This window comes from Alnus glutinosa, chromosome 5, assembly GCF_958979055.1.
Source record: "Alnus glutinosa chromosome 5, dhAlnGlut1.1, whole genome shotgun sequence".
Taxonomy (NCBI): domain Eukaryota; kingdom Viridiplantae; phylum Streptophyta; class Magnoliopsida; order Fagales; family Betulaceae; genus Alnus; species Alnus glutinosa.
In genome coordinates, this window is record NC_084890.1 from 12377567 (window position 1) to 12392401 (window position 14835).

Here is a 14835-nt window from a genome sequence, read left to right on the forward strand (position 1 = left end):
TATGCGTTTTATTTAATTCGAAAGATGAACCAAAAGTTGATAACCATTTAGTGATTATTGTTGAGATTGCTCTTATAATTGAAGCCAACTCATTAATGACAGCTTCTATGTACAGTGAGATGGCAAAATGTGAAATCATAATGAAGTTGCTTTTGCCTTTCTTTCCCATTCTTTTTGGAAAACCTATATTTCAAGAAAAGGTCCTGCAAATGTGTATATAAATGTTATACATTACTTCTTTATATCATGCAAATGTGTATATAAATTAAATATTATACATCACATACCAACAATATATGCTAACGAATATACTGTATATCACTTTGCCAACGCTCTCACCCATATAACTTGCGTTCTCGAACTGCAATTCAAAATGTATGTTGTTATGTCAAATAACGTCACATACATACATACACACACACATACATACATATGTGTGTGTGTGTGTGTATCAAATAATTTGTTACCTTTTTTTTTTTTTTTTGACATGAAATAATTTGTTACCTTATGGCTTCTAACACATCCCCCCCCCCCCCCAAAAAAAAAGAAAGAAAAAAGAATCACAACGTTATATAAGTAATTTTAGAAACTGATGAGTGGGTGAAGTTGTCAAGTAATGTGATGAAAAAAGGTCACACCTGTTTCGAGTACAAAGAAAAAAAAAAAAAAACTAAAGTTTCACCCATAACTTCTTAGCCATTCGAAAGAATATATATGCTAGTTCATGATCAAGTTACTGCATAAATGTTTTTCAAATGCATATACCAATCTATATGTATTTTAGTAGTGTTTTTTAAGGACATTGGATGCTATTTGTACAAAATAAAGTGCAAATGTGAATGGATTCATTGCAATAGTTATTACCTTCATAATCTTTTTTTCTACATACCAACAGCATATGCTAATAATAAAAACTAATTGGATGTCACTTTGCAAGCGTCGTAACCCATACAACCTTCGACCCCAAACTGCGAAGTGAGAGGTATATTGCTATCTCAACTAACGCTGAATATATATATATATATATATATATATATATATATATATATATATAGTTATTCATGTTGCTCTTACATAGTATAACTTACCTTCTATGTTGTTTTATAACCTCGGGTTACCTTAAAAAAAATAAATAAATAAATACTATTACAATACATACCTGTTACTAAATACATATTACGTATTTATATATGTAGTTATTCATGTTGCTCTTTCATAGTATAACTTACCTTCTATGTTGTTTTATAACCTCGGGTTACCTTAAAAAAAAAAATAAATAAATAACAATATGTATGCATATGTGGCATAAACTTATAATTGTTCTCATAGATGTCAGCATCTAATCTTCCAAGAAGGTCTCCAAGTAAGAATCCCCAACAACCACCATTGGTTGTGCAACCAGCGACCCAAAATGCTCAGACGCATTGAGAGGCTGCACATGAGAGAGTGTTAATAGATATTCTCATGGACCTGGTCAAGAAAGGTGTACAAGATGCATTTAGGCAACACCTCCATGAAATTACCGAGACTTTCAATGGTCTTATTGACGACAACATAGTTTATCGAAAAGACCAAGTTAGAAGAAAGATCGGTTACCTCAAGACGATGTACAAAGAGTACACTGACCTTATCAGCAGGGCGGTAACTACTGGATCGGGGTGGGATGCTGAGAGAAATACGCACTGACCGCCGAGCAATGGATACAGTTGAGAGATGTAAGAATTTTATCCCCATTTTTTGACACGCATGCAATGTTACAATCTCACATGCTTACGAAATGTACTATTCTTTTATAGGTTCATGGCCCCAACAAGTACTATAGATTCCAAGGTGGGCCGCCCGCACACTACGACGACTTGATCTACATATTCAAGGGAACACAGGCAATGGGGCAACTACTATACACTAGTACACAGTCCCCACCGGACATTGTTGAGGAGTAGTGTGGCGTCGACCTCAATCTCCCACCGGGTATCATTGATTTAACGAAGTAGGAACGCAATCCACCACAGAGGAAGATTGGTAAGTCAAAGAGGGCTGGTACTCCAATACAAAGCCAGCCAGCAAGCAAATGTTTCGTAGAAGATGCCGCTCTTGTGGACAAGATCACCAGCAGATTAGACTGCATGTGTGAGCATTTCGAGTCCTTCTATGTCAATTCAGCAGGCGGTTCAAACCCTAGCAACTCTGGATCCAGTCGCCCTTCGCCTCGGTAGAACCCACCCACCCCCCTTCCAGTTGCACAGGACCCTATAGCTGTGACCATGCCAATTCTTAACAGAATGAGGAATCAACTTGGATTGGACGCGGTCTCATATGTAAGACCGTACAAATTCATTGTAGCCCAACCAGCAATGGCTACCATGTTCCTTCACATGGAGGAAGACGGACAACGGCAATGGCTACTCGAATTTAGGGACTGAGGGGATGCATGAGTTCCATTACTGTGATTTATTATGCAATTATTACGTAGTATTGTTATATTTTCCTCCCGTTATTTAGTTGTGGATCTCTTTCATGGACATCGTATTACTATTAACTGAGCTTCCTAGTATATTTATTATTTGCATGATAAAATACTTGATTGTCCTCATATTAAAAACCTCGTATGTCTAGAATTATGTTTGTAATTTTGTTACGGCCTATTGTGTGTATACCATTTAATGAACTATTTTCTCTAACCAAAAATGTTTGCTACAGCTCTTTGCAACGATGGAATTAGGTGGACCATCAGGTGAAGAGGATCAATGGGTACACTGGGAGGATATCGTAGATGGCCTACCTGATTCAGACTCTGATGAGACAGACTCAGCATGCGGAGAAAATAATGTAAGGACCAATTATGTTCGTAACTATTTAGATTCTGTTCTACAACAAATGTTAGAGATGGTGCAACACTGTGAGCTTGTTATGGACCGATTACCACCAGTGATGCGTATTCCTCAACGGACCTCAATTTTGAGGGCCCAATGTGGATACACTGGGTTTTAACGAATCTAAATCTGATAACGTGCAAGGAGCAATTCCGAATGTCGCCTACGACGTTCTGTCGTCTCTGTAACACTCTGAACAAGTGGCTACATTTTTACTTATCATCTGTCAAGGTCACACGATGAAGGTGGTGGCTAATAGGTTGCAAAGATCACTTCAAATAATTCATAAATACTGTCATCAGACATGCAGAGCAATTTGCAGACTTGGGAAGACAATCATATAGCCCACGACAAAAGATACACCTCACCCATATGTCTCCAGCAATGGCAAATTCTACCCATGGTTTGGGGTAAGCCAAAATGTTGTTCTTGTTCATTAGATATTTTAAAAAATAAGTTTATTCCTTTAATGTTCGGTTGTATTGTGAATTAATTAATTATTTTTTACAGAACTGCATTGGTGCAATTGACGGCACGCAGATTGACGCTGCTGTCAGGGGTATGAGCGACGTGACATACCGAAGTAGGAAGAGAAAAGCCACGCAAAATCTCATGTGCGTGGTCGACATGGACCTCTACTTTACATATGTGTATGCTGGGTGGGAACGAAGCGCACATGACTCGCGTATTTTTTCGGAGTGCGTAAATGATCCTGTTGTTCGCTTCCCTACGCCGGCTGACGGTATTTTCCTATGATTTGTATATTATGTCAAATAATGTGGATTGATGGCATTATAAATTATTTATTCCAACGTGGCATGAATATTGACTGGGTGATCGTTAATTTGGTAGGCTACTTTTACTTGTTGGATTCAAGACACGGCTGCTATATGGGGTTCATGCCACCATATCGCAACGAGAGATATCATTTGGCCAGTTTTCGTGGCAGACGTGGCGGTCCCAGGGGTAAGCTAGAGACATTTATCTATAAACACTCCTCGCTACGATCAATTGTGGAGCGAGCGTTCGGAATTATCAAGAGATGATTGTGTATTTTGGACAAAATGAACCCTTACTCAACTGACTTCCAACGACTTATTATAGTTGCATGTTGTACAATTCATAATTTTATACGCAAGGATTGCAGAGAGTCGAATGAGTTATTTAGAGAAGCTTTACAACAAATCATCTACCATCCGTGCAGACTGTGATATTGGGACATCAACCGTATTGATCTGCTGGGAGTAAATGACATATGGAGCTTTACTGAGATGCCATGTGCAAGAGCATATGGAGCTCGATGCACAAGGATTGAGAAAAAGGAAACTCCCAGACTTTCTTTGTTTAAAGTGAATGGGGCTTTATAAATGCCTATTACAATTTCTTTTTTTCCCATGTGAAACTATCTTCATTTAATGCTCTTTAGTACCTTCAGTAGCCAAACATTTGAGAATGCTACATTCTCGACATGCTTTAAGTAACTATTATGTTGACATATTTGGTTAACCTATTTAATTTTCCCCTTTTGTCGAGTCACGTCACATGTTCTCTATTATGTTCTATTGGGTCGAAATTAAACTTGAGTTATCCAAATTGCATAAAAAAAAATAAAAAATTAGAACTAATGTAAAGTTGATTTCCTTTTAAAGATTGATTCAAAATCAGACTAATTAAACTAGTTTTTATTTGATCAAATATCCTCAGACGGCCCCAAGGCATTGTGCAAATTTTCTTTTATTTGTTTTTGAGTGTGCTTAGTAAAAATAGCATCTTTTTGAGAGAGAGAGAGAGAGAGCAAACAAGTACTCAAAGAGGCAGCCCTTGGGCACAGTAGCTGAGACAGACAATGACTGCAAGGAGCCACCTCCAGCTCCTCTGTTTGAGCCAAGTGAGCTCTCCTCATGGTCCTTCTACAGGGCTGGGATTGCAGAGTTCGTGGCCACCTTCTTGTTCCTCTACATCACCATCTTGACTGTGATGGGTGTTAAGCGCTCTGGCAATGTGTGTGCTTCTGTGGGTATCCAAGGGATTGCTTGGGCTTTTGGTGGTATGATCTTTGCTCTTGTCTATTGCACTGCTGGTATTTCAGGTTAGCTTCCCCCACTTCTCTTCCTTTTATGGTTTTTCTAGTTTTATACGTTAAATCATCATTTATTTCGAGTTTAAATTCAATTTATATTTTTAATACTATTTTTGCCTCAAAGTTTTGCTGATACTTTTTCTTATCAACTAAAATTATTTTAAGTTTTCGGCTCAAGAGATTTAATACAAAAAATATTTAAGATATGCGAAGTTAAATCACTGCTTGTTTAAACTTTTGATGAGACTTTCAATTTTTTATTTTTTTTTCCTCTGGAATTGATTTCTTCTTGTAAAAAGGCTATGATGCTAAAAAGATCAAATATTTGTGCTTTCTTGAAACAAGGGGACACAGCAACCCAACTGTGACCTTTGGACTCCTAGCAAGGAAGCTTTCCCTCATAAGAGTTGTATTCTACATGGTCATGCAGTGCCTTGGAGCCATATGTGGTGCTGGTGTCGTGAAGGGCTTTGAGCTTTTCCTAGCAATATATGTGCTTGCACAAAAATATACATGCAATGGATGCATGCATGTGCATATCGATGTCATGCATGTATAAACATGTAAGGTGTTTATACATGCACGGTAAAATTGATGCTCGTGTAAGTTCTGTAACAAAACAAAAGATCTCTCAGCTAGCTTCTTAGAATTATTTTCATAATAGACCTTGTATTATGGTTAAAAACTTAATTAATCCTTGAATTTTCTCAAAGGAGATCATTAATGAATCTGAAGTGCTGAAGAAATTGAATTCAAAAAAGGCAGTTCAATATTCAACTCTTTTTTTTTTTTTTTTTTAAATTTTTTTAAATTTTTAAATTTTTAAATTTTTTATCTTTGAATAATATTTGTTCGCTTGATACTATGCAGTTTCATGTGAAGAATATAATGGTGCTACCTTTGTCCTTTTATACCATTAATACAGCCAAGAGAGTATCCTACATTTCGCTTATGTCACAAACTTACAATTCTCATGCCCGTAATCACAATCAAAGTGAAACAAAGTCCAATATTTACATCCAAAGTAGACAGACACATAAAAGAAACCGCCACATGCCAAAAAAAGTCCCAAGTATACGATACAAGTAATCTGTTCCTATAAGCTTATTCTAACATCAAGGATGAGGGACCTTTAGATCCACTATAACCAATACAATAGAAGACTAACAACAAAATGAATTGTAGTGTCGTAGCCCGAAAAGGAGTAATGTTTTTTTGACCTAACCCTAACTCCCGCCGTATGAAGTCATAATGGTCCTTGCATTTTCTTTCAACTTGTTCCTCAACTCTGTCATTAAAAGCATTCATTCTCTTCTCCAATTCCTCGAGATGTTCCATTAAGATCTTTTTGGTAGTGAACATATTATCAGCCCACACAAAATAATCACAATCACCGGATTTTTGCATGCAAGAATAATAGGTAAAGGGGTCCTACAACACTAACGACGAATTATATAATACACTGTCATAAGAAATTACCTTGTAATGTATACATCCATATCACTTTCTACCGGGGTTTTTTTGACGTCTTGGAGTTCCTCAGCTGTGCTGGAACTCCACAGTGACACAGCGGCGAACCACTTGACACATCACTAGCTGTAGACATTTACTATGGATACATTGTATATAACATGAACAATTTAGGAATACAAATATGTAACATTTTTATCTTTGGGTAGACTAACAAAAGGAATATCAATCTCTAATGTTGTAATTTACTCTCACAATACACTTTTTACATTTTAGTTTAAAATCACGCTTTATCCCCAACAAAATGACTCTCCCAAACAAACTTTAAATTGTATCGTGCAATCTGGTTTAGCAAATAGCAAATAGGAATCACCAATAGGAATAAACAAAGGCCCCAACTAAACCAACATGCATTTTAATTATGAAATCAACTCACAACAAGTTATGACCATTCTCAAATACAACGATATCAAATAAACAAAAAAGAAAAAAGAAAAAAAAGAAAAGAAAAGGGAATTCATTCCATGACAAAAAAGAAAAAAATAAAAAATAAAAAATGCTTGAAAGTGGAAGCTTTTACCTGATGAGAAATCCCACAAGAAAGCTCCTTCAAAAGTTTAAAATTGCACATTCAAACCCTACGTTCCACCCCAACATAAAAACACCTAGAAAGTACAAGCTAATAAAACATCAAACACAACAAATCAGAATTATTATTATTATTATTTTATTTTTATTTTTTTAAAAAAATCATAAAACAGAGATAAGGGAATGAAACAGATCAACTATGCTTCGATATAGCATATTGGAACGTTCCAAAAATGTAGCCCTAAAATTATTGTAAAATACACACGATTTTCCACAAAAAAAAAAAAAAATGACGTGCCTTTTTATTCATAAATGATAGCCTGTTTGGATGCTAAGAAAAGTAGACAAATAGAAAGAATTTCAAAGAAAGTGGAGAAACAAACTCAGTTTTAGAGATGAGTTTACGGAGGAAACAAGAGAGGAGATTGAGATGAAGGAAAATGAAAATGGAAGAGGAAAGCTTTTGTTCGTGGCTTAGGGATAAAGCTTGATAAGAGAAGAGGAAAGATTTTGAAGTGAGGGCAAAATCGAGATTTAACAACCTCTGCCCGTTGCAGCTCTTCTCAAAAGGTTCAACACATCACGTGGCTTCTGCAATATCGCATGCCAGTCCGAACTCGACAATGACGTGTGGGACCCGGGGATCATGACTCCGCACTGCTCCGGATGTTGCCAAACAACTCCAAAGGCTTTTGTGGACGGGAACACATTTTTCCTGTCTGGACCTAGAACACAAATGCAATAAATAAACAAAGATAAAGACATACACATGTGCAATAAACAAATACAGAGACAATGACATGTGCTGGACAACAACCAAACCGAACTGGTTTTGAAACACACAAAAAAAGACAAGAACACGTGCTAGGAGGCCCTACCCACACTTTGCCCAACAACCGATAATCAAACAAAACCTATATTTACCACAAACAAACTTCAACCAAGTACTTTTTCAAAAGATGGTGCAACTGAAACTACCTCTGATTTAGAGTTCGATGTAGTGTCGCGGGTTCCACTGAAACTACCTCTGTTCCGGAAAATCACCTTCCAAACCACAATATAGACCTTGCGGAACTAATATCCGGCCGATTTGGTGTGGGAAATCGGCAAGTATGCAGATTTCGAACCCGAGAGTGTAGATTTGGGAGACTAGCCAATGAACCCTATAGTGGAGACTTCGGAGACTGTTTGAGAGATTTGGGAGAGTGGCCGATGAAAATAGTGGAGATTTCGAAGAGTATTTGAGGCATTTGGGAGAGTGGCCGATGGTTCTGCAATTTGGGGGGAAATGGCCGATGAACCCTAGTTTTGGCCGATTTTTGCAATGTTCAAACTATGTTCGTTTTCTATCGTTCAATAAGTTTAATCCACGAAAATTTTTTTTTGAAACAAAACGTTGTTTAATTAAAACAGGTTTTAATTAGGAAATAATCGGGCATATATGTGGCATGACTTACACTGAGATGATAGTCATGTAGCATCTGATGTGGCTAGGAGGACAGGTGTCGGGTTAATAAGGCACCATGTGGCAATGATGTGGCCGGAGGTTAAAATTTGGATAGAAAATCCAATAGAGGTACTAAATGTATTTTTATCCCTAATTTAAGTACTACCTATACTACAAAATAAAACTGAGGTACTAAATTTAAAAACAGTTAAAACTCAGATACCAATGGGGTGTTTAACCCTTTTTTTTTTTTTTTTTTTTTTTTTTTTTTTAACTATAATGGCTGGTCCACAACCTATAGCATTTGATTATACCATAAGCCCGTGCTTCGTTCGCTCAAAATTGCTAGTTTTTCTTTCTCGTTGATTACAAATTTCCCGCGCTCTTCAAATTGCAGGGAAGAACCATGTTGATCACGCCCCAAACCGCACCAATCTTCTGGGTCTCTCTCCCTTTTCACCACAATAATCCTAATCCTAACTGTGTCAAATCCCAAAATGCTTTCATTTCCTACAGACCATCTTCAACGGCCTCTCTGTTACCCACCAATTCGTACTGTTCTTCCACCACAACCCGTGCCTCGACCTCGGCCTCGCCCGCCCAAACATCCATTCACGAAACTACGGATGTTAACACCGAGATTTGCAGTTTCTGCGAAGTGGGTAATCTTAGAAACGCCGTGCAATTGCTTTGCACGGCTCAGAAATCCGAGCTTGAGACGAAGACTTACTGTTCGGTGTTGCAGCTATGTGCTGAACGTAAATCGCTTGAAGATGGTAAAAAGGTTCACTCCATTATATGTTCTAATGGCTTAGTGATTGATGGAATTTTGGGTGCAAAGCTTGTTTTCATGTATGTCAATTGTGGGGATTTGAGAGAAGGGAAGCGGGTTTTCGATAAGGTTGCGAATGAAAAGGTCTTTCTTTGGAATCTTATGATAAATGAGTACGCAAAGATGGGTGATTTTGGGGAAAGTATATGTTTATTTATGAAGATGCAGGGGTTGGGGATTGAAGCAAATTCTCATACGTTTTCTGGTGTTTTGAAGTGTCTCGCCGCCTTAGGAAATGTAGAAGGCGGCAATCAGGTTCATGGGTATTTGTTGAGATTGGGTTTTGGTTGTTACAACTCAGTTGTGAATTCTCTCATTTCTTTCTACTTCAAATGTGGAAGAGTTGAAAGTGCGGAGAAGTTGTTCGATGAATTGGGTGATCGAGATGTTATATCGTGGAATTCAATGATAAGTGGGTATGCTTCGAATGGTCTTGCAGAGAAGGGACTTCAGATTTTTAAAGAGATGCTAGTTTTGGGGGTTGACGTAGATTTGGCGACAATAGTGAATGTTCTTGTATCTTGTGCAAGTGTTGGGCCTTTATTGTTGGGTAGAGCACTTCATGGTTATGCAATAAAAGCTTCTTTGGACAGAGAAATCATGTTCAACAATACTTTGCTGGACATGTATTCAAAATGTGGCAATTTGGACGCTGCAATTCGAGTTTTCGAGAAGATGGGCAAAAGAAGTGTCGTGTCATGGACTTCAATGATAGCAGGTTATGTCCGAGAAGGTCTATCTGATGGGGCAATTGGATTATTCCGTGAAATGGAGAGGAGTGGTGTTAGGCCTGATCTTTTTACTATCACAAGCGTCCTTCATGCTTGTGCTTGTAATGGCTCTTTGGATAGTGGCAGGGATATACACACTTATATAAAGGAAAAGAAAATGGACTCGAGTTTGTTTGTCTCTAACGCTCTCATGGATATGTATGCAAAATGTGGGAGCATGGAAGATGCTCACTCAGTTTTTTCTCAGATGCCTGTAAAGGATAGTATCTCATGGAACACAATGATAGGGGGTTACTCAAAGAACTGTCTTCCCAATGAAGCTCTTACTTTGTTTCTTGAGATGCAAGGAGTGATAAAACCCAACAGCATAACAATATCTTGTATCCTTCCAGCTTGTGCCAGCCTAGCAGCTCTAGAAAGAGGCCAAGAGATTCATGGTCACATATTGAGAAATGGATATTTTTCAGATCAATATGTTGCCAATGCACTTGTTGACATGTATGTAAAGTGTGGGGTACTAGTGCTTGCACGGTTACTTTTTGACAAGATTCCTTCAAAGGACCTGATCTCATGGACAGTTATGATTGCTGGATATGGAATGCATGGGTTTGGAAGAGAAGCAGTTGCTACCTTTAATCAGATGAGAAATGCCGGCATTGAGCCTGATGAAGTTTCCTTTATTTCAGTACTTTATGCGTGCAGTCATTCTGGATTATCTGATGAAGGATGGAGATTTTTTGATATTATGAGAAATGAATGCAATATTGAACCCAAGTTGGGACATTATGCTTGTATGGTGGATCTTCTTGCCCGCACGGGGAATTTATCCAAGGCATATAGATTTATTGAAACGATGCCAATTGAACCAGATGCCACAATTTGGGGTGCCTTGCTCTGTGGGTGCAGGATCCACCATGATGTAAAACTAGCAGAGAAAGTTGCAGAACGTGTTTTTGAACTGGAGCCAGAGAACACAGGGTATTATGTGCTTCTAGCGAATATCTATGCAGAGGCAGAAAAGTGGGAAGAAGTGAAAAAATTGCGGGAGAGAATTGGTCGGCGAGGATTGAGAAAGAACCCAGGTGCTAGTTGGATAGAGATCAAAGGCAAAGTTAATATCTTTGTGGCTGGAGATAGTTCACACCCACAAGCCAAAAGGATAGGGTCACTGTTAAAGAGGTTAAGAACGAAGATGAAGGAAGAAGGTTACTTTCCGAAAACAAGGTATGCTTTAATTAATGCAGATGAGATGGAGAAGGAAGTGGCTCTCTGTGGGCACAGTGAAAAGTTAGCAATGGCTTTTGGAATATTGAGCCTATCTCCTGGCAAAACCATACGAGTGACGAAGAATCTAAGAGTATGCGGTGACTGTCATGAGATGGCCAAGTTCATGTCAAAGTCAGCTAGCAGGGAGATTGTTTTGAGAGATTCCAATCGCTTTCACCATTTTAAGGATGGTTATTGTTCTTGTAGAGGTTTCTGGTGAATCTAGGGGAGCAGGAATTTGAATCATTGATTCTCAAGTAATGTCTAAGTTCTAAATTATGGTTTGATGACTGACACAAACATACCTGGGATGAGGACTTAAGGTTAGGATCTCTTGTATATGTTGGGTTAAATGAAATCATACTTAATCCACAGGTCAAACTTTGTGATTGCACTTCTATTGAGGAGCTCCCTCTATGTCTCATTTACAACTTGCAGGAGTTCACGGATCATTTATTTCTCATGTAAATGGCATTTTCTTGAAGAATCCTTCCATTTCATGGCTTTTTATATGGTTTACATTCAGGTTTTGTTTGCTTTGGAAGTAGCAGTATTTTCCTGTCGAAGTAGAGCTTCCGAGACTGAATATTTTGCTCATATGAAAAGAAACTGTTCCTGATGGAATGGTGATCTCTTTTGTTTTGTATTCACAGATATTTTCCACAGGGGTAGCAAAGCTAGGATGTCTCCCTAGAAGACAGTAAATTTGTGTCCCTGGGAATGCTGTTTCGCTTCTGGGACTTGAAAAAATCGACTTCCACACCGTTGTAGATGGAAGAATGGGAATTATAAAATGTGGAACAGCATAAAAGATGGCAAGCAGGTACTATTAAATTATTACTTATTTTTAAAAGTTTAAGCGGATAGGAAAGACTAAATTTAATTATTTAATTAATATTCTAACACTGCTCCTTTACATGTAGACTTAAATTTTTCTCCAACATGTGAAATATTAAATTAAAAGGATATGAATGATAGAGATAAGATTCGAACTCAAAACTTTTGTTATGATATTATGTTAACGGATAGAAATCAAATGTTGTTAAGTTCTGAAAAATCCTGTAAGTTGTGTCAATTATGTTTTAACACTGATAAACGTTAAAACTAGTATTTTCTGATTTTATTATATTAGGATGGCCCATAAGACAGTTACATTGGGAATCATTGTGCTCACCATTAGAGCTATTCTGCTTCAAAAGGCATGTTTTAATAATTTTTTGTCTTCCTTTTCTTTTTTTCACGTTTCTTGCTGCCCTTTTCCATGAGAAGCCTTGTGGAACTGTTCGCACTGCAGGCCCACCAACGCAGACACCAGCCCTTGCGTGTGGTGCCAGAAGGTTCAACCTTGCAAGATTCAGACAATTTGTTGTGTACGGCTATTTTTGTTGTTTAGGGACAGTATTGGGTTTGGGGACCACTATGACATGTTTGATTGTTGCCCAGCTGGCCATGGTCTTGTATTCTTCCTAGTGTTAAAAGAATGACTCATTTATAGGTTTATGGGTTAGACTTCCCCTTCACGTCAACAAGGGAAACCTTCAAGTGTGATAGAAAAACACACTTGAAGTCTAAGCAATTTGAGAATGTTTTTCCATAAACTTTATAGTAATGCTACTCTAATACTCTTCACATTTATTTATTATACTAATTTTATATTGATTGATGTGGTATATTTTAAGTGGCTTTTCATATCGATCACTTAAAAAGAAAGAAAAAAATGTACTCAAAATACGTTACATTAGTCGGTATGAAATATGTGTGATAAATGAGTGTAAAGAGTAGCGTTACTTTAAACTTTTTTTTATGCTGGATTTGGCTTAGGTGTAGAGTAAAAGAACTACTAGTTTTTTCAAAAGTTGAGATTTAATTTCTCTTTTTCTCATGGGTAACTTGGAATTAAGTCTGGATGATAAAAAAAAATTACAGCACATTTGCTGTAGTTTTTTAACAGCATCTAAGTCAAATCCTATGCTCTTGTCATGGTAGTCTAGACTCCAGAAATCCACTTTACTACGGAGGTAATGACAGTGCATGAACTATTTCTCTTCCAAGTTTTCCCATTCCCAGCATCCACTCCTATTATTCTATTTTCCTCCGTGCTCTACACCCATATCTTCCTCTTGGTTATTTTTTCTTTGCTACAATTACTCCCTCATCTTGATAAAGTTACCATCAATCCTTCTCCATGATCTCCACACACACACACAGAATTTGTTGAGTATTATTTTACCTGCAATATTAATGCCATAAGCTCTGTTTATATGTTTTGGGAAGTGTTTTTTATTTTTTGTTTGAAAAAGTGTTTTGAGGGGACGAGTTAAAAACTGTTTCTATATTTCTAGAATCGTTTTGTATTCAAATTGTTTGTTAATATTTTTGTTTTAAGAAAGAGAAAACAAGTATTTTAACAAACGGCATCAACAGCACTCATCTTTCCTTGGTATAGTTTAATAATATGTGGATAGACTATTTGTCAATCAGCTTCAGCCTCTTTACTTCTTGCCCTTACATTTTGCACATGAGAGGCACATCCATGAAAATGCACTGCATCAATGCTGGGTCCAAGTAGCAAAAGGCAGAGTACAAAAGCAGGTGCCTGCAATTATGGGCGACGAGTTTGCCAGGTTGGTAGACTCCAATCAAAAGGGTGCTGACTGCTGAGAAGCCATTCATGTCTTACCTTTTAAGTTTGCTGAAGATTATGTACATTTCGGCATCATTTCATTTCCAGATCTCAGCAGCTTTAAGAAGCTCAGATCCAAAAACAAACAGGTTTAAAGACTTCTGGGGACTAATTTTCTTAGCTTCTGTCCCAAGAATTTGTACGACCGTGTCATTCATACGACACATTTTCTTTTATTTTTTGTTTATCTGCACCAAATAAATTGTTTCGAGGCTTATTGTTTGGTTGCACTTTTAGTCACCTCCCCCGTTTCATGTTGTATCTCAGGAAAATAAGAAAAGGTGGGAAGATTTGTTTGGTTTTATGCCAAATCGTGAGATTAGAATCTTCTCAGATTGTACATATTATGTTGATGGTGGCCACAGAGAAAAAGTGAATCCTCATAACAATCGATTGTACAAACACTGAGCTGGTTAGGACATCTTTCTTTTCTTACAAACAGAAAGCAGGGGCTATAAAGGTTGCACAGATATGTAAGTCCTTTCAGATTTCAGTGATGGCACTGAGATTCACCACCCAGCTGGATGACAACACCCAGGAGAGTATAAGGAAAAAGAAAGCCCCTACCTTCCCTTTGTTGCCACTTCTCTTAACCAAACAATGAAAACTATTTCAAAACATGTATAGTTAGTTACCAAATAGCTCTGTTTCGTTTGATTCAACGTAAAATGTTTTTTTGTCGAAAAGTATTTTTAACAAAATTATTTTTCAACATTTGGCTCATACGTAAAATGAGCAATGGAGGAAAACAGCTGGCAACTTCCGACAACTTCCAATGGTGGTCTAGCAATTTGAGAATGATAAGTTCAAACTCGAAAATGATTTACGAAATTTAAAAACAGAAACCATTTTTCGAAACTAAATA

The 14835-nt window shown here is 37.4% G+C and overlaps 1 protein-coding gene across 4 annotated transcripts; it reads left to right on the forward strand.

Moving 5' to 3' along the window:
- Positions 1-8784: 8784 nt before the first annotated feature.
- On the forward strand, positions 8785-14556 carry LOC133867914 (pentatricopeptide repeat-containing protein DOT4, chloroplastic). 4 transcript variants are annotated; one of them, XM_062304694.1, is made up of 3 exons: positions 8785-11751; positions 11941-12110; positions 12557-12965. In XM_062304694.1, exon 1 carries the CDS (start codon positions 8865-8867, stop codon positions 11505-11507), a length of 2643 nt encoding a protein of 880 aa, XP_062160678.1. In that variant the 5' UTR covers positions 8785-8864; the 3' UTR covers positions 11508-11751; positions 11941-12110; positions 12557-12965. The 4 variants fall into 4 exon arrangements, with proteins under 4 accessions (XP_062160678.1, XP_062160680.1, XP_062160679.1 ...); XM_062304696.1 differs by having other exon boundaries at positions 8785-11610; XM_062304695.1 differs by lacking the exon at positions 12557-12965 and adding an exon at positions 13811-14556 and having other exon boundaries at positions 8785-12110.
- Positions 14557-14835: the final 279 nt, after the last annotated feature.

Coding starts and splice junctions, on each gene's coding strand:
- LOC133867914 (XM_062304695.1), top strand. CDS start 8,865: ATGTTGATCACGCCCCAAACCGCACCAATCTTCTGGGTCTCTCTCCCT.